The 20,123-nt window shown below is 39.5% G+C and overlaps 1 protein-coding gene across 9 annotated transcripts in view; it reads right to left on the minus strand.

Moving 5' to 3' along the window:
• The window catches only part of CPLANE1 (ciliogenesis and planar polarity effector 1), a 156,159-nt gene that overhangs the window by 115,980 nt on the left and 20,056 nt on the right, over positions 1 to 20,123 (minus strand). For all 9 annotated transcript variants that reach the window (XR_004056371.1, XR_004056372.1, XM_030927508.1 and 6 more), the window contains exons 9-15: positions 17,341 to 17,523; positions 14,052 to 14,301; positions 13,721 to 13,876; positions 12,783 to 13,552; positions 10,714 to 10,922; positions 10,435 to 10,515; positions 7,679 to 7,843 (exon numbers count right to left, since the gene is read on the minus strand). Coding sequence is in view for 7 of the 9 variants with exons in the window: in XM_030927508.1 (XP_030783368.1) it covers positions 7,679 to 7,843; positions 10,435 to 10,515; positions 10,714 to 10,922; positions 12,783 to 13,552; positions 13,721 to 13,876; positions 14,052 to 14,301; positions 17,341 to 17,523 (1,814 nt within the window). In the remaining 2 variants the exon portion in view is untranslated. The remainder of the gene's footprint in view (positions 1 to 7,678; positions 7,844 to 10,434; positions 10,516 to 10,713; positions 10,923 to 12,782; positions 13,553 to 13,720; positions 13,877 to 14,051; positions 14,302 to 17,340; positions 17,524 to 20,123) is intronic.

Below are 20,123 nucleotides of genomic sequence, written 5' to 3' on the forward strand. Positions count from 1 at the left end.
AATTTAGCTGGGCATGGTGGTGCGCACCTATAGTCCCAGCTACTCAGGGTGCTGAGGTAGGAGAATCACTTGAGTCTAGGAGGTGGAGGCTGCAGTAAGCTGAGATCGTGCCAGTGCACTCCAGCCTGAGCAACAGAGCTAGATACTCCGACTCAAAACAAAAAAAAAATTATCAAAATTTACACAAACACTTACAGGCCATATATGGCACCGTTCACAGTCAAGAGAAATGTAAACACACATAAAGTATTAAATAACTGCATAAAATTCATTGTAGTTCCTACTGTACTACTACTATATTAATTTTGTAGCTACCTCCTGTTGCTACTTTGAAGAGCTCAAGTGTTGGAAGTATTTGCTGAAAATACTGTGTGATGCTAATCATCTCTGCAAGAGCAGTTCATCTCTCTAGTAAAGTGCATATGGCCATAAAAAGCAACCTCAAAATTCTTGTGTGGTTCTCATCACATTTAGTGTTATATCATAAACCTTGAATAACACCACGAGACCTACAAGAAGTGCCACAAGAGATCCTGGAAGTGATCCGAATAAGCAGAAAAAATTCATGACATTACAAGTAAAAGTTGAATTGCTTGAGACATACCATGGATTGAGGTCTGTATTTGTGGTTGTCCACCATTTCAGACAATTAATCTTGGAAACAGATAACATAAACTGGTGGTATCAATAAATACAGTACAATACTGGAAATATATTTTCCCTTATGATTTTTTCTTTTTTGTTTTCTTTTTTTGAGACAGAGTTTCGCTCTTATTGCCCAGGCTGGAGTGAAATGGCACAATCTCAGCTCACTGCAACCTCACTTCCTGGGTTCAAGCGATTCTCCTGCCTCAGTCTCCTGAGTAGCTGGGATTACAGGCATGTGTGCCACCACGTCCGGCTAATTTTGTATTTTTAGTAGAGACTGGGTTTCTCCATGTTGGTCAGGTTGGTCTCGAACTCTTGACCTCAGGTGATTTGCCTGCCTCGGTCTCCCAAAGTGCTGGGATTACAGGCATGAGCCACTGCACCTGGCCTCTTAGGATTTTAATACAGCTTTCCTTTCTCTAGCTTACTTTATTCTAAGAATACAGTATATAATATACACAAAATACAAAATATGTGTTAATCAACTATGTTATCAGTAAGGCTTCTAATCAACAGTAGGCTATTAATGGTTAAGTTTTTCGGGAGTCAAGTTATACACAAATTTTTGACAGCATGGGGGTGTCAATGCTCCCAACTCCTGTGATGTTCAACAGTCAACTGTAGTTAGTAATTATGTGTACATACACCTAAGAACTGTTCACAACTTTAAGTTTTATTTTTTAAATGGAGGTATCTATACAAAATGACCCAAGCATGACAGCCTTGCAAGTTTAGAATTTCATTATTTATTTTCCGTTTTTCCTTCCCTTTCCTTTTTTTTTTTTTTTTAAGATAAAGGGGGCAGGGTTTACTATAAAAATAATCTAAAAAGCACTGAAACAGATTTTTTTTCTCTCTTTTTTTGAGACAGAATCTTGCTCTGTCACCCAAGCTAGAGTGCATTGGCACAATCTCAGCTCACTGCAACCTCTGCCTCCAAGTTTTAGGCCATCTTCCCGCCTCAGCCTCCTCAGTAGCTGGGACTACAGGCACACGCCATCATGACCAGCTAATTTTTTTTGTATTTTTTTGGTCGAGATGGTGTTTCCCCACGTTGGACAGCCTGGTCTTGAACTCCTGAGCTCAAGTAATCGGTCCGCCTCAGCCTCCCAAAATGCTGGGATTACAGGTGTGAACCACCATGCCCGACCCAAGATTCTTAATGCTTTTGTCTGTACCATTAGATCTGAGAATCTAAATATACTCCCATTAGTAATAGTAGCTCACTAGTATAAGATTTTGGGGGCAGGTAGTATCAAAAAGAACATGTGGGGTGGGCCAGGCACAGAGGCTCATGCCTGTAATCCCAGTACTTTGGGAGGCCCAGGTTGGAGGATCACTTGAGTCTGTCCAGGAGTTTGATACCAGCCTGGGCAACATGGAAAAACCCCGTCTCTGCAAAAAATACAAAAATTAGCCAGTGTGGTGGCATGTACCTATGGTCCCAGCTACTCAGGAGGCTGAGGCAGAAGGATCACCTGAGCCTGGGAGGTTGAAGCTGCAGTGAGCTGTGATCACGCCACTGCACTCCAGCCTAGGTGACAGAGTGAGGCCCTATCTCAAACACACACACAGACAAATGTGTGGCGTGAAGGGAGATGGCTAGATAGCAGGTGGGCAGAAGAGTCACATCAAAATTTCTGGTGTAACTCCAATGTGCACTAGCAGGATTAGAGGACAAGCATCATTTCCACTTGAGAATCTCCATAATAATATAAGCTGGCATTCACAAATTTGAAAATAAATTAGTTCAAAACTACTAAATACTGTATAGATAAATACCAGGATAACATTAGTTGGTATGAAGTGTGTGGCCCCAACAATAGAAAGGTATCTTTCTTTTCCAGAAGTGATCTGGCACATATTCATGGGAAATTACATTTTATATGTATATGGATTTCTATCTTGTTCACTGGATGTCCCAGCACCGAGCACTTCTCCTCTCATATAGTAGGCACTCAAAGGAATATTGTTAATTTAAAACATTGTTAATTAATGTTACCTGGTTTCTTTTTTTAAACAAAAGGAATTGAGAAAATTTTATTAGCCTTCAAGCAGTAGTCTTCATTTGGTCACTGTAATATTTGGGGGGGAAAAAACTTACTATTTCTTCACATTCAAGTTAGAGATACATGGGTAAAAATTTTTTTCTCCTGGGTAAAACTTATGGAGGAATTATACAAAGTTAAGATTTTCAGTAATCTTAATCATTCAAACCTTATGCAAAACTCAGGAATCAGCCTCTTAAATAGGGAGTGATTTATTGATGAGTAAATAAAAGTTAATATAAAAGTTACTGTCACAGAATAAAGCTGTATGAATTCAGAAATTAAAAAAACTTTGAAAGTATAAAACTTGACCAGGCGTGGTGGCTCACGCCTGTAATCGCAGCACTTTGGGAGGCCAAGGCAGGTGGATCACCTGAGGTCAGGAGTTACGAGACCAGCCTGGCCAATATGGTGAAACCCCGTCTCTACTAAAAATACAAAAAATTAGCTGGGTGTGGTGGTGCACACTTGTAATCCCAGCTACTAGTGAGGCTGAGGCAGGAGAATCACTTTAACCCAAGAGGCGGAAGTTGCAGTGAGCCGAGACTGCGCCATTGCACTACAGCCTGGGTGACAGAGCGAGACTCCATCTCAAATAAATAAATAAAAATAAAAATAAAGTGTAATTCTGTACAGGGTGCAGTGATAATGTTAATAACAGAAACCCGGTTGGGTGCAGTGGCTCACACCTGTAATCACAGCACTTTGGGAGGCCGACGGGGGAGGATCACCTGAGGTCAGGAGTTCGATACCAGCCTGGCCAACACGGTGAAACCCTGTCTCTATTAAAAATACAAAAAAAATTAGCCAGGTGTGGTGGCAGGAGCCTGTAATCCCAGCTACTCAGGATGCTGAGGCAGGAGAATCGCTTGAACCCAGGAGGCAGAGGTTGCAATGAGCCGAGATCGTGCCACTGCACTCCAGCCTGGTGACAAGAGCAAGACTCTGTCTCAAAAAAAATAAAAATAAAAATAAAAAAATAGAAGCCCTATTTAATAAAAGTTAAATAACTATAGACAAGTATCTAATAAGGTAGGTGTGCAGAGAGGAACTACCATAGCATGCACAACTGCTTGAAATGCTTGCTTGTAATGGTTGGTCCTTGGCTGGTATCTGGGAACTTGGATTTTGGGAGGATTTCCACCATCCTAACTGATAAGAGGAGCTCACTGAACCTAAACTGTTTGTATAAACAACGTGGTTTATGCTGAACATCTCTTTCGCCTCTGAGAGTGTAGAATTTTGGTTTGTACTAAAGCAGAAGGGGACTATGTGACCAGCCCCCCAATTAAAAACCCTAAGCACTGAGGTTCTAATGAACTTCCCTGGTAGACTACATCTCACATGTGTTGTCACAACTTGTCACTGATGAAACTAGGGACATCCTGTGTGACTCTACTGGGAGAGGATTCATAGAAGTTTATTCCTGGTTTTCTCCAAACTTCATACCATGCACCTTTTCCCTTTGCTGATTTTGCTGTTTCCTTTCACTGTAATAAATCATAGCTATGAGTACAACTATATGCTAAGTCTTGTGAGTTCCCCTAGTGAACCATCATATCTGGGGGGTAGTTTTGGGGTCCCCAACCCAGTAAGTATATGCTTAATATATTTTAAGCAATCATCATTAAAAATTAAGACAAATGGGCTGGGCGCAGTGGCTCACGCTTGTAATCCCAGCACTTTGGGAGGCTGAGGTGGGTGGATCACCTGAGGTCAGGAGTTCAAGAACAGCCTGGCCAATGTGGTGAAACCCCGTCTCTACTAAAAATACAAAAATTAGCTGGGCGTGGTGGCAGGCGCCTGTAATCCCAGCTACTCGGGAGGCTGAGGCAGGAAAACTACTTGAACCTGGGAGGCGAAGGTTGCAGTGAGCTGAGATCGTGCCACTGCACTCTAGCCTAAGCAACAAGAGTGAATGAAACTCCATCTCAAAAAAATAAATTTAAAAAAATGAATTACTACAGGCTCAACTTATCATGAAAGTTAAATCATGTAAGGACAATATTGCAAAAATAAACAAATAAATATAAAGACTATCCAGTCATTTAAAAAGTCATATATAGAAGTCTTTCACCCTGGGTACAGTGGCTCACACCAACAACCCCAGCATTTTGAGAGGCTGAGGTGTGAAGATCACTTGAACCCAGGAGTTCAAGACCAGCCTGAGCAACATATCAAGACTCATCTCTATAAATAATAAAATAATTTTTTAAAATTAGCCAGGCATGGCCCAGCATGGTGGCTCACGCCTGTAATCCCAGCACTTTGAGAGGCCAAGGCAGGTGGATCAGGAGCTCAGGAGTTCGAGACCAGCCCGACCAACATGGTGAAACTCCGTCTCTACCAAAAATACAAAAATCAGTTAGGCGTGGTGGTACATGCCTGTAATCCCAGCTACTCAGGAGGCTGATGGAGGAGAATCACTTGAACCCAGGAGGCAGAGGTTGCAGTGAGCCAAGATCATGCCACTGCACTCCAGCCTGGGTGACAAAGCAAGACTCCATCTCAAAAAAAAAGGAAAAAAAAAAATTAGCCAGGCATGAGGCACATACCTGTGGTTGCAGCTACCTCATTTCCCAGCAGACTCATTTCTCGGAATTTATCTTAAAGAAATTATTAGTAGGCTGGGCGCAGTGGCTCATGCCTGTAATCCCAGCACTTTGGGAGGCCAAGGTGGGTGGATCACAAGGTCAGGAAATCGAGACCATCCTGGTTAACACAGTGAAACCCTGTCTCTACTAAAAATACAAAAAAGTAGCGTCTCTACTAAAAATACAAAAAATTAGCCGGGCATGGTGGCAGGCACCTGTAGTCCCAGCTACTCGGGAGGCTGAGGCAGGAGAATGCCATGAATCCGGGAGGCGGAGCTTGCAGTGAGCCGAGATCGCGCCACTGCACTCTAGCCTGGGCGACAGAGTGAGAATCCGTCTCAAAAAAAAGAAAAAAAAAAAAGAAAGAAAGAAATTATTAGTAATGCTCACAAAGATTTAGGTACACTGCAGCATTATTTAAAACAGTAAATACATGGCAACAAAATGTACAATGGGAAAAAGGTTCAATAGATTTTTTTAAGTTTATTGGCACTGGAAAATATTCATCATAATATTAAATTTATAAGATTATCCAGCTGTAGGCCGGGTGCGGTGGCTCAAGCCTGTAATCCCAGCACTTTGGGAGGCCGAGACGGGCGGATCACGAGGTCAGGAGATCGAGACCATCCTGGCTAACACACTGAAACCCTGTCTCTACTAAAAAACACAAAAAACTAGCCCAGCGAGGTAGCGGGCGCCTGTAGTCCCAGCTACTCGGGAGGCTGAGGCAGGAGAAACGTATAAACCCGGGAGGCGGAGCTTGCAGTAAGCTGAGATCCGGCCACTGCACTCCAGCCGGGCGACAGAGCGAGACTCCGTCTCAAAAAAAAAAAAAAAAAAAAAAGATTATCCAGCTGTGGTAATATATACATATACATAAGTCAAAAGGCCCTAGACAAAAAAACTAAACTTATAAGTGATTTTGTTTCCTTTCTACTTTTCCATATTTTCAAAATTGCCTAATATGAACATGTATTACTTCCTTAATGAACACAAAAATTTTAAAAGATAAAAATCAGAAAGTAAGCCAAGCACAGTGGCTCACACCTGTAATCCCAACACTTTGGGAGGCCAAGGTGGGCAGATTGCTTGGGCCCAGGAAGTCAAGATCAGCCTGGGCAACAGGGTGAGATCCCATCTCTACAAAAAATACCAAAATTAACCAGGCGTGGTGGCACATGCCTGTAGTTCCAGCTACTCACGAGGCTGAGGTGGGAGGATGGCTTGAGCCCAGGCGGCAGAGGTCAGGTAAGCTAAGATCACTCAACCACACTCCAGCCTCGGCAACAGAATAAGACCATGTCTCAAAAAAAAAAAAAAAACTCACAAAATAAGACATTTATAAACAGTGGCTGAAACAATCAAGAATGAAATCGGTATCAACTCTATTTAGAAATTTCGAATACATTGGGCCTTTCAGACACATTCATATATACAGTATACATCTAGCAGCCTACCACCCTATAACCATTATAAATATATTACAGGTTCATTCATACATATCTTTCCCTCTGGTTATGCCCTAATTTAAATATACCTCTTTGAAAAAGTCAATCCAGATACTCTGCAATCTCTTAAACAGATTTTTTATTTATTTTTTTTCTTTTTGAGATGGAGTCTCGCTCTGTTGCCCAGGCTGGAGTGCAGTGGCGCCATCTGGGTTCACTGCAAGCTCCACCTCCCAGGTTCATGCCATTCTCCTGCCTCAGCCTCCTGAGTAGCTGGGACTACAGGTGCCCACCACCACGCCTGGCTAATTTTTTTTGTATTTTTAGTAGAGACGGGCTTTCACCATGTTAGCCAGGATGGTCTCAATCTCCTGACCTCGTGATCCACCCGCCTCGGCCTCCCAAAGTGCTGGGATTACAGGGGTGAGCCACTGCGCCCAGCCCAGATTTTTTAGAAGACTCAAAATATCTCGGAAAATGATTTTTATGATTTCACTAAACCGCTGTAAGCAACAGTTAACATACTAAGGAAAAACACTTGGGTACCTAATATTATGTCTAACAAATATGGTTATAAGAAAGCAATTATACTATCAGCTCAGCAGGCAATTACTATACTGCTAAATCCTGGGGATTCTAAGATTTAAAAACAAACCAACAAAAAACCTCAACATAGTCCCTGCTATTAGGAAACTGAGAGTCCAAAATCCAACATAATATACTTAATCACCAGAGAGGTAGAACAACCAACTTTTATGTATAAGCAATTTCATGTCTATACTATAAATACAAACTAACAAGTAAATATACTGAATTCTGTAGTCCTAGCCACTTGAGGCAGCTGAGGTGGGAGGATTACTTGAGCTCAGGGATTTGAAGCCAATCTGGCAACATAAGGAAACTCTGTCTCTTTTTGAAAATAAAAGAAAAAAAAACATACCTGAAAAATCTTTATTTTCTTTTACAGGTAGTTGGGACCATCTCAGGATTTCTCTTGCTAGCTGATCACACAATCCTTGAGCATCATTTAAATTATAGCTATAGAGGTGGCAGTATAAAAGAGAAAGATAATAGCGTATCTGAAGAAAATATGTCCTTCCTCCTCCTGAAACAAGAATTAAGCTTACCTTAAAAGTATGTAAGCAAAGGAATACCCTTGGTGTAGTGCTCAATTGACAGGAGTGTGTAGTTTGTGAAAATTTATCAAGTTGTACACTCATGATATGTAAACCTTTCTGTTTCACACTTCAATAAATGATTTTTTAACAGGTGAGTCATACTTTGCTCTTTTTCATTTTAAATTCTAAACAATTTATTTTCTTTCATCACACCCTAGGATGACTTAGATTTTACTCAAAGAAAGCTGCAAATTCTTATCATCTTAGCATTAAGGTCTACTAATAACTTTTATCTCAAGTATACACAGTATGAAACAGAAGGGAACATGCCACAAAAACTCCAAGGAACCATATGTATATCAAAGGGATGGCCAAAGAGACTACCTGAAGCAGAAAAAACAGTTATCCAATAAGATAGGAGCAGCCCTGATAACTGCCTTTACATATCTAAAGACTGAAACTGCTGGTCGCCTACCATTCTTTCTGAGTAAAATAATTCCAATTTTATTTGGGGATATAATGCACTGAGATCACAATTTCTCCCTATATGTGGCCATGTAAAAATGTGACTATGTTCTCATTCAAGAGATAATATTGTATACAATTTCCAGAAAAGCTGCTTAAAGAAAGGTAAATTAGCTAGGAAATGCAACCTTTCTAGCTCTACCAACCTTTATCCTATTTGCTGCCTAGAATATGGATGTGATAGCTGAAGGTCCAGGCCTATGTAATGGCCTTAAGATTGGAAGCAATGCACTAAAGATGATACAATAGAAAAACTAAAGGAGCCTGGGGCCTTGGTGATACCATGGAAACACCAAATCAGCCCCAAACTGCAACTTCTGCCCTCCTTTCACAAAGGAAAGCCACTCTTTCTCTGCTACTTTTAATCTCCATTACTAGAAGCCATTCCTAATGGATGTAGTTGTAAATGAAATTAAACAAAATGTCCATAATGGAATTCATTACAAAAACTTTTCTTTATCCAGAACTTCACATCTCAGTGAATGCTGCTCTTCTTCATCCAGATGGACAATCCCAAAGTCAGAGAACTACACTAGCCTTCTTTCTCCAAGTCTACTCAATCACAAGTAGACTGATCAAGCCTATTAAATAACTGCCAAATGTAACCTCTGTTCTCCATTACTCTTGACATTGCTTTGGTTTCAAGCCTCCTCATCTGACTGATTTTCTTGCTTCCAAGTAAAACCCACATCCCTACATCATAGTCCTGCAACTGACCTTCCACAACTGACCAAAGTGATCTTTCTAAATGGCCTATCCTTATTTGTACAAGTCCTTTCCTACCTAAAGTGTCTTAACTGATCCCACTGTCTTCAAGATAAAATCTTAATTCCTTAGCACTCCATTAAAGACCCTCCTTCATCACCTATTGTCCATCTGCCTCTCAACTTAGCTCTTATGATCCTCTCACCAATATCACATATACATATATCACGTAATCTAGTCCTACTAAACTACTTGAAGTTGAACAAATTGCCAGGGTTTCTCAAGCCTTTCTGGTTTTAGAATACTATATCCTCTGTTATGTCATTTCCATGACCTTAATTGGTCAATATCTACTCAATTTTAAATGTCAACTCCAAGAGGCTTTCCCCAGACTGATGCTTGCACTCCATCCTGATTGTATTGAGGTGTTCTTCTGTGCTCCCTAAATGTCTACCATAAAACATAATGAGAAAAGTGACTGTGGGCAACTAGAGGGTAAAGTTAATTTATTTCAGTTATCCTAGTGCCTAATACAGTGCTGGGCACATAGCAGACACTCAACAAATACTGGTTAAGTAGATGAATTAATGAAACATACAAAGTCACAGCAGTCAGAAAATAAATGTAATAATAGGCCAAATCTGACCATGTAGGAGTTGCAGTCAGGGTTCCAGGGTCACCAGCTGAGAACCTCTGTCATCTCAGCCATATCCTCAGCTCTATATCATAAAAGCTATAACCAGTTTCTAACATCCACACCCCATATCCTTATCAAAAACTCCAAGAAGCCCATACTTAATGCAACAATACGTTTAACTGACACAATTCTTAAAGTTAAATTACTTAAAGGCAAAAAGCCCTCACTCTATTTTTCTCTAAGTCTGTAAGTAGGTGGTGAAATATATGAACTATAGTTTCCCATTTAGATACTTGCAGTCTCTCTAACTGACAAAAAAAAGACCCACATTATTTTATTTAGGATCTAAATCTCATTTTTCCCGTCAACAATCAACCACAGGCTTTATCACATATCAAAGAAAGGACAGAAGGAGACTTACCTATAGATCACTGAAAAGATTCTTAGTGTTACCAATTCCAAGGTTAAGAATAATTTTTAAATAAGTATTCATGAGTGTCAAGTTGCCTACAACATGTATTCTATTTGGCATTAGGATATCATAAGCACTCTGAAATTTAGAATTATTTTTAAGGTCTATGGCAAGTTAAAAGATGTCCTGCTAATATAATGGCACATATGTTTTGGAATTCAGAATTACTCTTAAGGTCTATAGCAAACTAAAAGGTGTCCTGCTAATATTATGGCACATATTTTTTAACACTCTCCTACCTTTCTCTCCGATTTCTTGTAGAGTTTTTTTCCACAGCTGAACAGACTTTTCATATGATCCTAATAAGAAACACTCTTCCCCTAGAAAGTTTTTAACCAACAATTAGTCATAGTTAATTATATTACTTCATAAAAATTTACTTTGTTTTAAAATTCAGTTAATGGCACTCAGTCAGAAATTATTTTGAAAAACAAATCATTACAACCAATTAGAAATTCAAAGTCTGGTTAACTATGTCATTTATTCATGGAGTTAGAAAATATTCATAAGATACTCACCATTGATAGATTTAAGTTCTAAGGTTTGATTCAAGCAATCTCCAGTACTCTGTAGGTTAGCCTGCAAATGACATAACAGGGACTTGACAGTAGATGCTTCATGTGTCATCTTTTCAGTTAACTGACTATCAGCTTCAGGAACTCTTCGATTTAATTGTGCTTGATACCATAAAGTTTTTTTGTACAGTATTCTCCAGAGAACACGCAATCTGCAAATAAAATCAGGTAACTATCAAAAGTAAATTTCAGGCTAACGATGAGTTTAGCCTCCTTTTTAGCCTTTTTTTTTTTTTTGCCTGTATTCTTCATCAGTATAACATACATACAAACTGATCACATTTAAATATAGCGCAAAATAAAATGATCAAAAAATGCTTTATATAAAATCTTCAAAAATATTTTAAGCACCTGTAATCTTTTTTTTTTTTTTTTTTTTTAAAGACACAGGGTCTTGCTATGTTGCCCAGACTGATCTCAAACTCCTGGGCCCAAGCGATCGTCCTACCTCAGCCTCCTAAGCAGGTGAGATTACAGGTATGTGCCACTGCACTCCAGCCTAGGAAACAGGGTCTTGCTCTGTTGACCAGGCTGAATTGCAGTGGTTCCGTCACAGCTTACTGTAGCCTCAACCTGCTGGGCTCAAGCAATCCTCCCATCTCAGCCTCCCAGGCAGCTGGGACCACAGGTGCACCACACTGGTTTTTGTTGTTTTTTTTTTTTTTTTCTTTTCAGGCAGGGTCTCCTTCTGTCGCCCACGCTGGAATGCAGTGGCATGTTATCTGCTCAACCTCTGCCTCCTGGACTCAAGCGATCCTCTCACCTCAGCCTCCTGGGTAGCTGGGATTACAGGCACATGCCAATAGGCCTGGCTACTTTTTTAGTTGTGGAGTTTCATCACGTTGCCCAGGCTAGTCGTGGGGTCAAGTGATCCACCTGCCTCAGCCTCCCAAAGTGCAGGATTAAAGGCATGAGCCACTGTGCCCAGCCTAACTTTTTTAAGAGGTCATTTTGGCCAGGCACGGTGGCTCACGCCTGTAATCCCAGCACTTTGGGAGGCTGAGGTGGGCGGATCACCTAAGGTCAGGAGTTCTAGATCAGCCTGGCCAACATGGTGAAATCCCGTCTCTACTAAAAATACAAAAATTAGCCAGGCATGGTGGCAGGCGCCTGTAATCACAGCTACTCAGGAGGCTGAGGCAGGAGAATCACTTGAACCCAGGAGGCGGAGTTTGCAGTGAGCTGAGATTGCACCATTGCAGTCCAGCCTGGGGGACAAAAGCAAGACTCCATCTCAAAAAAAAAAAAAAAAAGAGGTCATTTTTTAACAGTACTTAACTAAACCAAAATCTTTCAACATCATGGGTTTCTGAGACTAAGAAAATACGTATTGCACAACATTTGGCATAAATCCTGCAATTTTTTTTGGCAAACTAAAAGTGTATACATTTATCACATATAACATGACATATTTAACACGATGTTTTGAAGCATGTACTTAAATATTTTAAAAATAAAATCAGGCCGGGTGCGGTGGCTCAAGCCTGTAATCCCAGCACTTTGGGAGGCCGAGACAGGTGGATCACGAGGTCAGGAGATCGAGACCATCCTGGCTAACACAGTGAAACCCCGTCTCTACTAAAAACTACAAAAAACTAGCCAGGCGAGGTGGCGGCGCCTGTAGTCCCAGCTACTCGGGAGGCTGAGGCAGGAGAATGGTGTGAACCCGGAAGGTGGAGCTTGCAGTGAGCTGAGATCCGGCCACAGCACTCCAGCCTGGGTGACAGAGCGAGACTCCGTCTCAAAAAATAAATAAATAAATAAATAAATAAATAAATAAATAAATAAAATCTATAATGCTGAGTGCTAACAAATACGAGGTTTCCTTCTGGGGTGATAAAAACGTTCTGAATTAGTGCTGTTTCAAAACCTTATAAATATACTAACAAACACTGAATAGTACATTTTAAAATGATGAATTTTACAATATGGGAATTGTAGCTCGATTTCTAAAAAAGTAAAAACATCCAAACTAATAGTATCCCAGTATTTATTAAAATAAGTGATTATACCTGTGTCCTGGCTGCTGCACCGGATATACTACTTGAGGATGAATCTTGAAAAATGAGTTCCAAGACCAGTTTTCCTGAGAACCATCATCTCGAAACATTTGAAAAATAGGTACCACCAATGAATCTTGAGCTGTTATTTTACTTCCATCAGCTGATGCTGAAATAACTTCAGGCTGAAGACTGTATACACCATTTAAATTGTCAGCTACCATTCTGAGTAAATAAAAACAGGCTAACAGTTTCTCTGAGAATAACTGACCCTTTTGTTGCTGAGTCAGCAAAAGTTTTATAGTATTTGAGGTCAGCTTTATCAAATGCCCCACATCTTGTTTGTATCTTATATCCCAATAATGGATTGATAAACACTGATGAAAAAGTTGAAAGATACAAAGTATCCATGCATTATGTCTTGCGCTTTTGCTTAAAAAAAGATCTAGTTTGGGAAAAGGACATTTTATAAATTGAAGAATGTAAAAAAAATGAGTGATACAAACTACTATGTAATTTAACATTAAATTTTTTTCTGTCACAGTTTTTGAAATTCCTATAGTCCACGCAGCAAGTAGACTTTTCTGGATAGAATGCAGTTCTGTAATGGTTCTGTCTGTCTCCTCACTAGCATCCTTTGTATGTATCGTATCAAACATAGATGCAAATTCCAATCTTCCTTCCTTCATAGTACTACACAGCACATCATCTCTTTTGTTCCAAAAAGGAAATAAGTTGTCTGGAAAGTGTCTGTCTTTGTTAGTTTCTTCTGCTTCAAAATCCTAAAACATGAGGGGAAAAAAACGATACTTACTACCATTTAATACCTTATCAATAGAATCACTTCGGTGTTCTTATATTTCTCTTCCCTTTAACAAGAGAAAAACAAAATATGTTTTTGGAATAAAGTCATAATTGTTCCAAGCAAATAAAATACTGCTACAAAGTACCTGAAAATCTGCTGTATTTTCATTTAAATTTATTGTTTCTTCTGCCTGCAAGAATTTGGGGACAGTGAAATCGGCTGAACTTTCATTTCCTTGGTGTTTTAACAGGCTAGACCTTAGGGAATTCAGTGATCGCAAGTTCAGTCCTTTGCCTTCTGGCTGAACAAGAAAAGATGAAAGATTTCCAAGAGCAAAACGTTATATGTAAGTCTATTATAAGCAATTAAAAATTCTATAGACAACTGTATACAATTCAAGGACATTATTGTCAGTAAAGTTTTAAATTTGAAAAGAAAAAGGCAACTTTTCCCAATGATATAAAAAAGCCCTGTACCTTAGACAAGAGCACACTTTGATATATTTTCTCAAGCCTTTGGGTTGAATCAAGTAGAAGTGATCTCATGTGCACTGACGGAGACAGGCTATCAAGAAATCGAAGGGTTGTGACCATATATCCATCAGATATAACGAGGTAGGGTAACCGTGAGTGTGCTTTTATAGAAAATCTCTGTCTCATAGGGTCACTGTCAGAAGCTGATGAATCAACAGAATTATTTGAATCTTGAAACGTAAACTGCTGTGGTCTAGTAAACAAACATCAAAATACAAGAATCAATAAGAGAAAGATCTTAAGGAAAACAACAATGTTTTTCAAAAAAAAAAGAAAAAGAAAAAGTTACAGAACAATGAAAAAGCAAGCAGGTGAAACACACAAAAAATATTAAATGTGTATATATATCTTTCAGGAAAATATAACACAGTGATTAAGACAAAATAATATATAGGTTCATATGTTTTAAAATTTTCCTACATGGTAGCATTTATTCTATTTCATATTTAATCTACATACAACCTATTTCAGAAAATAATTTTTACTATTAAAGAGAGTTAAATAGTTAACTTTCCTCTTACCATATATTTAAATATACTTACACAAATAAAATTATGAGCTATCAGTATATTTTTTATTAAAGAGGAGAAAGAAAAAAGTTGAGAAGATTTGGAGAGAAGAGTGGTGGGTAAAATTTTACCTATTTAAATTTGAGTTTCCACTTAACTTAAACATACATTATTGTTATTATGATGTACCTGATTCTGATTATTTAATATCACTCCTTATTAAAGTTGGGGCTTTATGCCGGGCGCGGTGGCTCACGCCTGTAATCCCAGCACTTTGGGAGGCCGAGGCGGGCGGATCACAAGGTCAGGAGATCAAGACCACAGTGAAACCCCGTCTCTACTAAAAATACAAAAAATTAGCCAGGCGTGGTGGCGGGCGCCTGTAGTCCCAGCTACTCAGGAGGCTGAGGCAGGAGAATGGCGTGAACCCGGGAGGCGGAGCTTGCAGTGAGCTGAGATCCGGCCACTGCACTCCAGCCTGGGCGACAGAGCAAGACTCTGTCTCAAAAAAAAAAAAAAAAAAAAAGTTGGGGCTTTATAAATATAAAAGGAACAAAACATCAAAGTATATTGTAATATTTTTCTGGTTAGGCAGCTATTCAAATACAGATTTTTTTTATTAGTCAAATGGCAACCATAGAAAATTGGTAATTACAGGACATACACACCACAGACATCTGTAGAACCATTAAAAATAATGCCTAACATGGAAAGATATAAAGGATATACTGTTAAATCAAAAATGAAAAATAGTAAACAGGATATATCACATAATTTAGTCTTTAAAAAAGAAACTAATATTGCTATTATCATTGTTATATGAATATTTTTAAAATCTGGGGGACAACATATCAAAATGTTAATAATTGTTATATTTGAAGTATAGGATTACAAGTATTTAATTTTCCACATTATTTAGTTTTGTAAATTTGATTTTTGAGTGCTAAAATAAATAATGAATACTATACTTTCATAATCAGAAAAGAAGCAATCAGTTTTGGAAGGCCCCAAATATTAATTTTAAAGGAGAATATGAGAAAATTCTAATGAATTATGAATTAGACCACAACAAGTAAGGAAAAAATACTTTCACTGCAGGAAGTGACACATTTTTCCATTAGCATTACCAATTGCTAAAAATTGTCATTTTTGGGAGGCTGAGGCGAGTGGATCACGAGGTCAGGAGTTTAAGACCAGCCTGACCAACATGGTGAAACCCCGTCTCTAATAAAAATACAAAAATTATCTGGGCGTGGTGGCGCGCCTGTAATCCCAGGTACTCAGGAGGCTGAGGCAGAAGAATTTCTTGAACCCAGGAGGCAGAGGTTGCAGTAAACCAAGATTGCATCACTGCACTCCAGCCTGGGTGACAGAGCAAGACTCCATCTCAAAAAAAAAAAAAAAAATTAAATGTCATTTTTTTGCTAGATATAATCAAGGAAACACCCTATCTCAGTTTTCTTTCTACAAAGCAAAAGGAACAGATTAATTTCAAAGGTCTTTTCCAACTTTTCTGTCTTATAAATAGTTATGCATATGTGGCTAGCCACATATAATCAACATCAATAATAACAAATATTTACTGAGCACTAATTTTATGCCAGCCTGTGCTGATTTACAATTATGTATTATCTTACTTCATTCTCTAAACCCTAAGACACAATTAGTGTCACACTCATTTCACAGTAAAAGAAACTGAGGCTTAAAGAATAACCCTTCTGCAGGACTGGAGATCAAAAGAAATTTTTAAAAATAAAAAAATTAGTCGAGTGCGGTGGCTCATACCTGTACTTCTAGCACTTTGAGAGGCCAAGGCAGGTGGATCACCTGAGGTCAGGAGTTTGAGACCAGCCTCACCAACATGGTGAAACCCCTTCTTGTAACTAAAAATACAAAATTAGCCAGGCGTGGTGGCACATGCCTGTAATCTCAGCTACTTGGGAGGCTGAGGCAGGAGAATCACTTGAACCCGGGAGGGGGTATTGCAGTGAGCTGAGATCACACCACTGCACTACAGCCTGGGCAACAAGAGCGAAACTCTATCTCAAGAAAAAAATAAATAAGAATGAAAATTTTAAAATTAAAAAAAAAAAAAAAAAGAATCACTAACCCAAAGTCATACAATAAGTAAAAGAACCGGTATGTGAATCTTGATGTGACTCCAAAGCCAAATTGCTACTTCATCTCACAAGTAAAAATTATAATATGAAACATGCTATGCATGTAACAAAATATCACATGTATCCCATAAATATGTAAAATATTGCGTATCAATAAAAAAATTTTAAAAACAACAACAAAAATTAAAATACGGCCAAATCCTACAGTTTTCTATCCATTTCCAATAAATTTTCCCCTTTGGGAAAAAAGTAGATAAATTCATATGTAAAGTTAATTTTGAGTTATTAATTTTCTAAGTGCTATTCTTTTATAACAATAAACGCTATATCATACTTTTATTAACTTTTATATCAAAGATAATTTTTAGTGCTATTAAATAGTTAAATAACTTATACTTCCATACTCACAATGTCAAATTTTCACCAGGATTAAGCCACAAAAAGAAATAGAAGAAAACCATAAATAAGAAACAGATATTGAGATGATAGACTCAAAGAAAAAGTAAGACAATTTGAAAGATGAAATTTTTTTAAAATACACAGTAAAGTAATACAAAACAGAAAAAAATCTATAAACAAATTAACACAATTCAAATGTCTCACCTATATGTTATTAGTGGATGAAGAGGAATAAATTCTGCTGGCCCAAATTCTATAGAGCAACCAAATGTAATTAATGTTAGCAATTCACCTTGGCAGGTCAATAAAACCAGAGAGCCACGTTTTAACATACAAGCCAGAAAAAGACTATCATGCGTCCAGCTGATATCACCTACCCAGTAGGACCTGTAATAAATAAAAAACAACATGTTTAGAAAAGATACTTTACAATGTCTGTGACGATTTAAAATGGGCTGTACCAAGCAGAGGCATGAAAGTTCAAAAACTGAGGGCAAAAGAATGACTGGTAGTAGACAACTGCCACACATATTTCATGAATTTTACTTCCTAGAACAAAGAAGTTTGTTCAAAACATCTATCTCAACAATATTCCAATTAGAAATTCATAAGCAATTAAAAAATGAAAATATTCGGCCAGGCGCGGTGGCTCAAACCTGTAATCCCAGCACTTTGGGAGGCCGAGGCAGGCAGATCACCTGAGGTCAGAAGTTCAAGACCAGCGTGGCCAACATGGTGAAACCCCATCTCTACAAAAATACAAATAAGCCAGGCGTGGTGGCAAGTGCCCGTAATCCCAGCTACTGGGGAGGCTGAGGCAGGAGAATGGCTTGAGCTGGAGAGGCAGAGGTTGCAGTAAACTGAGATCACACCACTGCGCTCTAGCCTGGGCCACAGAGCGAGACTCTGCCTAATAAAAAAAACCTGAAAATACTCCTAAAGAACTGAGCTTTTTAGTCACTCACATATTAGAATGAATTTTAATCATATTAGAGTCTACAATCAAGATCTACTGATAGATTTCAAAGCCACATCTGTCCTCTCTACAGGAGTCCTCTCAACAGCAGACTCTCCCTCTTCCCAAAGCTCTAACTGGTACTACTCCTTAACTATTTCGTGATTTTTTAACTTATTTTATTTTTGTTTTTTAAAATTTTAGATTTTAATTCCTTTATTCCCTTCTTTTCACAGGTGTTGATATCTGGTGATACTAATGTTTAATTAGAACGAACAGTAGGTCCTCCTCAGAAAATGACAGACACTAAATCAAAAAGACCACTGAACTGAAACTAATACTTTCAAAGTATTTTAATGTGAATGAGAAATTTACCAAAGAGAAAGGAACTTGTGGAGAGTAAAAGAAAACGAAGAGGCAGGGCTAGATAAACCTGAAAACTCTGAAAATGCATAGAAGAGCATGGAAAAGTATTCAGAAAAGGAAGTTAGAAGCTCTAAGAGGAAATTCTCCTGCTCTGTAATTTTGCATAGATCCTGGTGGTAGTTCATGTGCCATCCCAAATCACCACCTATGTTACTATTGACTCATATGTAGAGGATGCATATGTAGAGTCTTGTTTAAAAGACTAGGCTTGTCCAGGTATGGTGGCGCAGACCAACATACCAACACTTTGGGAGGCCGAGGGAGGTGGATCATGAGGTCAAGAATTCAAGACCAGCCTGGCCAAGATAGTGAAACCCGGTCTCCACTAAAAATACAAAAAAAATTAGCCAGGCGTGGTGGTGGGCACCTGTAATCCCAGCTATTCGGGAGGTTGATGCAGAGAATTGCTTGAACCCAGGAAGCAGAGGTTGCAGTGAGCCGAGATTGCACCACCACACTCCAGCCTGGGTGACAGAGCAAAACTCCATCTTGGAAAAAAAAAAAAAAAAGACTAGGCTCTCTCGGCCAGGTGCAGCGGCTGACATCTATAATCACAGCATTTTGGGACGCCAAGGTGGGAGAACTGCATAAGGCCAGGAGTTCAAGACCAGCTGGGGCAACATAGCAAGACACCGGCTCTACAAAAAAAAAAAAAACACTGGTCGTGATGGCATGCACCTGTAGTCCCAGCTACTTGGGAGGTTGAGGCAGGGAGGGGGATAGCTTGAGCTTAGAAGTTTGAGGCTGCAGTGAGCTATGATCACACCATTGCACTCCAGACCAGGTGACAGAGCAAGACCCTGTCACATTAAAAAAAAAAAAAAAAGGAAGACACTCAGATCAAGACAGCTGACTAGACACAGGTAGTATGTAACTCCTCCATGGAGAGGAACCATGAACTATCTACTTACTATTAAGTAGAAGTAGTAAGTAGATATTCACATTTTGAGCAAATCCTCTAGGAGAGAACACTAGGATTTATCAGAAAAGAGATGGGAGGCACCAGAAGAGAGGGTTAGAGGCAGCCTGCCAGCCAGGGACTGACTAAGATTGGGGAAAGGCTCCTGAACACAGGGAAACAGTAAGATAAAAATCCACAGGGCTTCACACCCCAAAACAGGCTTTCATAATCTCTGAGTGGGAGAAACCCTCAACCCACTAGGCCTTGGGCCTCACATATGGAGCTGCCTAAAGATTGCTCAGAGACATTGCTCCAGAAAGGGAAAGCACATGGAATCCCACAGGCATCCAAGCCTAGAGCAGCCTCAGAAAGCCTAGATACCGGGGATCTACAGACTTGGCTGCTGCTGCACTGCTTCAGGGAGGAAGAGGAGAGACCAGGCGCTCTCAGGCACTCCTGGGAGGCTCCCTATCACCCTGCTATGGGCTGCTGTTGAGACCGAGATGTGAGCAGGCTGCACTCCTCACGGCTTCTTGCCTACACTGCTTGCCTGGAAGGGATACCACCCTCTCTGGTCCCAGGCCCAAGGTACCATTTTGAGTGTTTATAGCTGGGTTACGTCCCACCCTTGGGCTGAGTTGGGGCTGAGGTGGCTGCAGGCACCACCCAGCTCAGGGAAGAACAGGACAGACCAAGCTCTCCTAA

Source organism: Rhinopithecus roxellana, chromosome 3 (genome assembly GCF_007565055.1).
Source record: "Rhinopithecus roxellana isolate Shanxi Qingling chromosome 3, ASM756505v1, whole genome shotgun sequence".
Taxonomy (NCBI): domain Eukaryota; kingdom Metazoa; phylum Chordata; class Mammalia; order Primates; family Cercopithecidae; genus Rhinopithecus; species Rhinopithecus roxellana.